Source organism: Corticium candelabrum, chromosome 1, assembly GCF_963422355.1.
Source record: "Corticium candelabrum chromosome 1, ooCorCand1.1, whole genome shotgun sequence".
In the NCBI taxonomy this organism is placed as follows: Eukaryota; Metazoa; Porifera; class Homoscleromorpha; order Homosclerophorida; family Plakinidae; genus Corticium; species Corticium candelabrum.
In genome coordinates, this window is record NC_085085.1 from 4,584,794 (window position 1) to 4,593,274 (window position 8,481).

At 38.6% G+C, this 8,481-nt stretch overlaps 1 protein-coding gene and 1 long non-coding RNA gene across 2 annotated transcripts; both read left to right on the plus strand.

Annotated features, from left to right (window-relative positions):
* The first annotated feature begins 1,609 nt into the window (after nucleotides 1-1,609).
* Nucleotides 1,610-2,474, plus strand: LOC134177629 (uncharacterized). Its single transcript, XR_009969548.1, has 3 exons — nucleotides 1,610-1,858; nucleotides 1,925-2,122; nucleotides 2,358-2,474. It is a non-coding gene; the product is annotated as an uncharacterized LOC134177629 (long non-coding RNA).
* A 283-nt stretch (nucleotides 2,475-2,757) lies between these two features.
* On the plus strand, nucleotides 2,758-7,196 carry LOC134181362 (E-selectin-like). Its single transcript, XM_062648667.1, has 8 exons — nucleotides 2,758-2,892; nucleotides 3,261-3,431; nucleotides 3,576-3,776; nucleotides 3,836-4,012; nucleotides 4,451-4,621; nucleotides 4,684-4,878; nucleotides 4,936-5,112; nucleotides 6,824-7,196. The coding sequence occupies exons 1-8, from the start codon at nucleotides 2,760-2,762 to the stop codon at nucleotides 7,075-7,077; spliced, it is 1,479 nt and encodes a 492-aa protein (XP_062504651.1). The 5' UTR covers nucleotides 2,758-2,759; the 3' UTR covers nucleotides 7,078-7,196.
* The last annotated feature ends 1,285 nt before the right edge of the window (nucleotides 7,197-8,481 follow it).

Here is an 8,481-nt window from a genome sequence, read left to right on the forward strand (position 1 = left end):
TGTACTATGGTAAGTATGCGTTGCACTTTTTACTGACTACAAATACAAATAGTTCCAGTAAATTTCAAGTTTTCACACATACGAAAATATCCCAATTACTATCTACAGCCACACAGACAAACACGCACGCACGCACACGCACGGTGGCAAACATACACACGCGCGCGTACGCACGCACGCACACACACACGAACAAAAGCGTCTATATATACTGTAGTTTGCCCGTTTATTAGACAGACATCAATGTGAAGAAGTATGTGTGTGTGTGTGTGTGTGTGTGTGTGTGTGTGTGCGTGCGTGCGTGCGTGGGTGTGCGTGGGGGTGTGTGTGCGCGCGCGCGCGTGTGTGTGTATGTCACTGTTTGTGAATGTGTAATTGTGTGTTTGTGTGTGCGTGCGTGTGCGCGCGTGCGGTTGCTGCATGAAACCTATATCATGGTGTATTAAGATAAACGCTTAGTTTTGTTAATTGATTTGCTGAATATTTTCTATTATTGCTTTAGTACGTAATTACATTTACTATATTCGGTGTTTGAAATAATTTGATGTACTTCAAATTGTTGAATCATTTTGTAACGTTGCTATAATGCTATTCGTTCTTTTGTTTAGGTTCTAGACTCAACTTGAAAGCTATAGGTGCTACTGCAGTTCTATATCCTAAGACTGCTTCTGACAACTTGGGTCAAGGAAAAGCTAAAAATGCTATTGATGGGTTTTCTCATGTTGGAGAAACAGGTGCTTTTGGTGCTAGTTATTGTGCTTGGGGATTACCTGCCTCTTCGTCATATCTCCGTGTTGATCTAAGAGCCAATTGGCTTGTTAAGGTAATTGGATTATTCCTCAGAGATGAGAGTTGGAGACAATATTGGCAAAACGGACTTGAAGTAAGTGTAAGCACAGAAGCAGACTTACAAAAATCAATTCAATGTGGAAGGAGCTACGACAACCTAAGGGATGGTGGAAACCCAGTATTTCGATGCGACAAGGTTACTAGATATATCTGGATTGTTCACAGAGTTACTAAGCAATTGCAAGTGTGTGAAATAGAGGTGTTTGAAGGCATTGTAGAAGTAAAGGATAAACTATGGAATCTTTGCTACCATCCAAGTGCAATCCTAGACGGAAACCTGACATTGAGTGGTTTGTCGGTTGGCAGTGTAGCAACTTATCAGTGCAAGGAAGGACTTTACTTAGTAGGACCTTCGCAAATAGAGTGTCAAGCTACTGGAAGTTGGAGCCACGAACCACCACTTTGTACAAGTAAACTAAACTCCTTTTCGTCTTCGCATTTATTGTTCATTGTAAAGTACAGTTTTCTGTGGCAGCTTTCAGCCTGCCTCACTGCATGGTCTGCCGGTCAGTTGGTGCATGTGTCTACTTCTTTATAAAAAGTGTGTGTGCATGGTTTCATGTATGTACGTCTTATATATGTTTGTATGTATACTTATCTAATTACCTAAGACAAATTGTCGTTTTCCAGATTTATCGACTTGTAGTCATTTCTGTTCCTTACATATGTCATGGCTGCCTTTCTGTTGTTGTTACGTATATGGCGTCTTGTTGACCTATACGTTTTTGTATTTGACAATATGTGCAAGTGGTTTTGCTACACAAGCTAAGTAAAATTTATTCTAGTATACAGTAATTATGGTCATGTTTTTTAGATGTTTGTCCTGATCTTGCAAATATCTCCAACGGTCAAATACGTTATTACAGCGGCTTTACACCAAGAGATTTTGCAATACTCACCTGCAAAGATGACTACTCTCTGGATGGTCCATCAACCATTGAATGCTTATTTAGCAATAATAGCAATACTCCGACGTGGAATAGTGATCCACCCAAATGTGTTAGAAACGGTAAATTATCAGATAGTTATTCTTATAGCTAAAATATGTATATTTGTATGACATATTAATTTATAGGTGCTTTTTGTGAATTTCCTGTTACACCAGAAAACGGAGAGATAGTCATTGAACGATTTCTTAAAACTGAAAGAGGAGTTAAAGTGCCTCGAGCAATTCGCTATGAATGTAAGAGAGGCTTTGTCGCTTCTGCTAGTGGTGGTTTCAGAATGTGTAGAGCGACTGGGAGTTGGTCCGGTAATCCGATCATCTGCAAACGTAAGTCAACTTTAGAGTTGCTAGAAATGCCTTCAAGTTACGAGCACTTGAACACACACACACGCGCGCGCACGCACGCACGCACGCACGCACGCACGCGCGCACACACACACACACACACACACACACACACACACACACACACACACACACACACACACACACACACACTGTTTTGCTTGTCTTATTATCTTTGTAGTAAACGCAAGTAACCGTGTCATGTTCAATTTTACAGCTGTTCGTTGTGGCGCTCCACAACTATTAGACGGCGGCTACCAAATGCAGAACGACACTTATGGGGAAATAGCGACATTTTACTGCAATAAAGGTTATAAGTTAATCGGTGATGTTACCGGCACTTGCACAGAGATAGGAGTATGGAGTTCTACCAGATTGTGTAAACGTACGTAAACATCAAAATTTACTTTAGACTAACAATTACGTATCACAATTACGTTTGAAATACAAACTAGGGATTTGCTTATATTGTGCATCTGCTATAATGTTTAATTGGTGTTATGCAAACATTATAAATAATGTATTGTGGACTGCTTTGTCAATTTGTCTGTTGTTCTACAAACCGTTTTCAATTTTAGCGGTTAGGTGTAGAAGACCACCCTATGATTTTATCATGATAATGCGATCAACCAATACCACATACAAAGGAATTGCAAGCTTTTCGTGCCCTAGGGGATATAATTTGATTGGAGAAAAGACTGCACAATGCTTGGAGACGGGAAATTGGAATGCTTCTACGCCGAGATGTGAAAGTAAGTTATAAAATTTATAGAAGTTCACAATTGTTGCTTTCGTTGTCTAAACGTAATATGTTAGCAGAAACTGCCTGTCCTTATTAAATAATAGCATGATAATGACAATATTATGTATTTTGCTATAAAGTATTGTTCAAGCGTTCACAGGAAACGTTGTTTAACTTACTTGAACTTTGCCTTTTTTCAATGTACAAGATTTCCATTTCTGAACTTTATTTAATGACGCATTCAACAAAATCAGACAACTTTTCACTCATCTTGCATTGCTGTAACACTATTTGTCACAGTTACAATGTCAATCTATTACGATGTATTTATGAACGTAATACGCGTTTATTAATTATTCTTTCAATCTTTCGTTATAGTTGTAAGTTGCGGTAAACCTCCAATTCCAAGCAATGGTGCTATTACTGGAAAATACACATATAACTCAAGAGCTTACGTAACATGTAACAATGGTTATAAGTTGTCTGGGACATATCGACTCACATGCAACAGCAATGGGGCATGGAATGACGCGCCCGGAGTTTGTACAGGTGAGAACTACAGACTCATTGTAACTTTAATCGTGCCTGCTATTTTTGTAAAGATACAAGAATAGATTTCTAGTCTAGAAGAGTTCAGATTGCATTTATCCGAATAATTATAGTTATAGATTGCTCAATTGGTTCTGTTTATAGAAACACGTTGTTTTCCTCTAACGACTCTTACTCATGGCTCAATTAATTGGACAAACGGACAAAAATTTGAATTCAAAGTTGGAGCAACTCTGGAATTTGCATGCGCTGTCGGGTACGACCTCGTTGGATCAACATCTTTAGAATGCACTCAGGAAACAAATATAGACGCCAGATGGAGCCACGAAGTTCCTTCCTGCGCAGGTGCAATATGATATAGCAATGTCTTTTTACGTTCACTAAACGCTTTGATCTCTATGTAGCAAAACAGTGTTCAAATCTTACTGCTCCTGTCCATGGCTACATAAGAGGATCAAATAATCGTCATCCCAACAGTGTTTATTTTGGATGTGACTTTGGATATATAATCTCTAATGGCAGTAGTAAGCTGACCTGTGGTCATACTGGACAGTGGAATGGAAGAGTGCCGCAGTGTATAAGTAAGATTTGATATACTGTTGGAAACGAAAGGTTGCATGGACAGCAACGTCGTAAAGTGGTGTACAAATAGATAGAAAAACAAACAAACAAAAAAACAAAAAATCAAATACGTAAACAAGTAGGCAGCTAGAGACTGGCAGACAATGAGAAATCTGAACAAACAGACGACCAGATGACAAACACCTTAACACAAAGTGACATAAAACTACCACATAGACGTAGAAACAAGCACATACTAAACACAGTTACTAATTCAGAAAAGAATCAGACAAGAGAGTCAGATATTGGTGGCCAAAATGTCACATATCAGTACAAAGACGTTGGTACATACATACAGTCGTATAGACCGAGCGCCCGACCGACAAATAGATAAACCTAAATGTTGACTAAAAGACAGATAGGAATGTTTGTCCGCTAAGACCTGTTTTCTATTCTAGAGGTGAAATGTGTATCGCCAGTTGAAACAAGTAATCTAAACTGTACTGGAGGATATCAATTTGGAGATCAACTTAATTGCGCATGCCCGTATGGCTTCGCTCTGATTGGCCACCCTACACTTCAATGCACAGGAAGCGGACAATGGACAGCTCAAATCCCGCAATGCCAACGTAAGCAATTGCACCGCAGCGTACTTCAAACATAAACTGTAGCTAATGAGCCATTTCTACAGAGGTTGTATGTAGAAATCCGCGTCTGCCAACAAACGGTGGCTACGTCACTGTAAGTTCATTTTACGTTGGGGGCAATGCTACGTACTCGTGTGGCAGCGGGTACGATCTGGTTGGCTCAAAACAGAGAACATGCAAACAACTTTTGGAAAATTCGGCAGTTGGATTCTGGGACGGACATCCGCCACACTGTACACGTAGGTCTAATTTTTGGTAAGAGGAATGAGTACAATTGAACTTGCTAATATTTTTAGCTAAACGATGCAGTGTACCTGAAGATCCTGTCAATGGCATCGTAATCGGAACCAATTTTTATTATCCGTACTCCATTGAATATCAGTGTCACTTTGGGTTCGAAGAAGAGTCTGGAAACGTAAAACGAACATGTGATTCAACAGGACAATGGAGTGGACTACCATTAGTTTGTCAGGGTAAGTGAAAAAGTTTTTGTGTCATCGTTATATAAGAGGCGTCTGTACTGACGGTATATATACTCTGCATAAACGTATTATTCTATGAAATACTAGAAATGTGTGTTTGACGTCACGGCCTATAGAGTGGCTGTAAGTGCCCTTAAAAGTGGCATTGCAAACCTGTTACCAAACAGAATTGACACATATGTTATCATACGTTAGTCCTACCGTACCATGGATGATTTTAAGATATGTCCGACAACCAGTAAAAATACTAAAAAATTTCGTTCTTTAGTAACTTGCAAAATTCTCGACAAAGTAAATGTCTATACTACAAAGGTTGCATTGTCTTTAAAGTTTCAAGCAACGATTTTGAGGATAACTTGAGTTATTTTAAAATAGACATATTTTTCTACAGCATAAACACACTTTTGAGTTCTGTTTAGCCAATTCCAAAGCTTCAAATTTCTTGCATTTTTGCTTGTTTTGCTACAATTTGTGAATTAGTATCTTCATTATAATATATGAAATTATTGTACTGTACTGACGTCAATTCGTCCTATAGCTTCTATAGCAATAGGTATGAGACATTCCACTTCGACTCGAACGTGATCAATTTTGTCATTGTTTCTTTCTAAAATATTTTCACTTGTTGCATTTTTATACGAGCTTTATAACATGCATGCACTACACTCATTCTACCTTTTGCAACATTTTGGTGAAAAGATTTTCATGCCTAAAAAGCGTTTGAATGTATTGTTGTAACTGAGGCAAAATGTTTGATGCAAAGCAAGTATCAGCGTTTTCTATTCAGTTTCTTAGATAATATAAAAATATAATCAGCTGCTCTGTGTATTAATTGAGTGCTAGCAGTTTTAGCCTGCGCTGAGAAACAGTTATGTACCGTTGTTGATCAAAATTGCCGCAAGAATTCTAACAATGGTAGGACAACGTATCAAATGGCTTACCTGTCGTAGAAACTCCTCCGCTTCTGCTTGTATATAGCTCATCTGTTTACCCCATTTGCGTATCTCTCTGACAAACTTTATATTTATTATATTTTTGAAAGTCAGCTACCCAATATACACAAACCTCAACAAATATAATATAATGTTATATACAAGAGTAGACAAATGTTAGTGTAGGTTGAAAACTGTCAACTACCCCGGATAGTGTTTTTGAGTATGACTACCTACTAGCAATTGTGCAGTTGCATTGGACATTTATCATTTGGCGGTTTGTATACGTACGTATTAATTTTCTGTTAATTGTTATTGATTATCTATCATCTATCCAAAAATTACATTAATTTAGGTTTTTGTACATAAATGCACTTTGCAAAACGCTTGTTTGCTAGATATGATTACCGCTTTGAATCATTTATAGCTTTATTGATTATATTTATTACAGTGAATTAAACTCATAAAGCTTTTATCTGAACGATAAAATTTTGTGCACTACAAGTTAGAATTGTGGTTATGAAACCGGAAATTTGAAGGCCGTGGTCAGTTTATCTTATCAATAACAAAAACAGTAATATTAAGTATTATTTACAATCAATTATTGTAGTTTAAGCCTCTAGACAATATTCCTATAATGATCCACTGCTGGGTGTGCGACTTTTTAATCTTCCTAGTTTTTGCGCGTTGCAGTCTGTATATCTGTTCTTTTAGTTACGGTTGTCTTGTATCTTATGTGTTTTCACTCTCACAATCTCTGTTGTTTGCAGATGTATGCGTGGGTTTGCAATCGAGATGCTCTGAAATAGAAAAATGTATTGTTGGCTCGAACGGACAAGGCTTGTGTGTGTGCCAAGATCATTCTTATTGTTCACAAAAATCCAATCCGGTATGTGCTACTGACGGACAGACGTACCTGAACGAATGCTTCTTGAAGATAACAGCTTGTAACTTGCGTTTGTCAGACTTGCAAATAGTAGCTAAGGGACATTGCAAACCTAGCAACTCGATAAAAACGCGTTAAATTTTGTAATATCGGCTGTAGATAATTATTTGGAATTTCATTGCTGTTATGTTTGGAATACCGAATAACCGATGGCAATTTAGGAAATTACATCTGTTTTGTGATTTAGCTTTACTAAACGTCTCAAATGAACTACTGTAGCATCAAAATACCATGTTTATATTTACGCCCTAATTAAAGCCAAATTCTAGTAAGTGGTGGGGAGGTAGTTTGGTGTGTTAAAACTCGGATAAACATTTTAGGTATGTCAAACACGCAGACGTAATTTTACCGTGATGTTTCGTGACTACTTTGGCAACATCTATCTATACTAAAAACTGCGCGATTGGTCTAGTTAAATGAAATCTCTACAACGAGGGGAAGAGAAGCGACTCGTGGGGCGAGAATTCTCTGTCGGCTGTATGTTCACCACTCTGCCGACTTCCCCAATAGTGAGACAAATTCGTGGAGGCAGTAGCTTTTGCTTCTATTTTACGTACGGTCGGTGGAATGAGCAGTCGGCAACCAGTGTTATGTACAGTTCACGAATATCGGGTAACGTTAACCTTGCTTTCGCCACACTACAGTTAGAGGCCCAAAACTTCAAGTATAGTGTTGTTCCGTCGTAAATTTCTCTTCGCAGGAAATTAGTATCATTTTATAATTGAATCTGACCGGCAACGTTAAACTCTAGAGATGATTATACAATATGATTATTTAACAACTTCAAGGAAAGATAACATCATTTGAATAGTGTTCATTTGCGAAACATTTTCAAAATTTAACAGCCAATCACATTTTAATACGGTTAAAATCAACATGAGACGAAGAAAATACGTGTCTCGAGTATTGTGCATCTTCGACATAGTGTTAAGGTTATGTAAGCCGTCATTTCTACTGCACCCATTTAGAAGATAAACGCGATTTAGTGAATAGGTTTGTGTTTCAGCGGTGCAACTACGGTCGCAGAGTAAAGATTTGATACGTGATACCTGTATAGCGTAGATCAAAGTTCATAAATATACATATTTCATAATGCAATACCTTCTTATAGTCATCGAGATCTCAAAACAATGGGACACAACCACGACCATAAGGACTGTATATGCGAGGAGCATCCGGAATGGCAGTAGACCGAGTCCAAACACTGTCTTGACTGGTAGACAACGCCCGCTATCAATCGCTTTGTGCTGCTTAACTACTTTTCGTAAGAAAATCAAAGCGATGAAGACGCGCGGAACGTCAAAACTACTCCCTCCCTCCCTCCCTCCCTCCCTCCCTCCCTCTCTATCTCTCTCTCCCTCTCCCTCTCCCTCTCCCTCTCCCTCTCCCTCTCCCTCTCCCTCTCCCTCTCCCTCTCCCTCTCTCTCTCTCTCTCTCTCTACCTCTCTCTCTCTCACACACACACACACACACACACGCGCA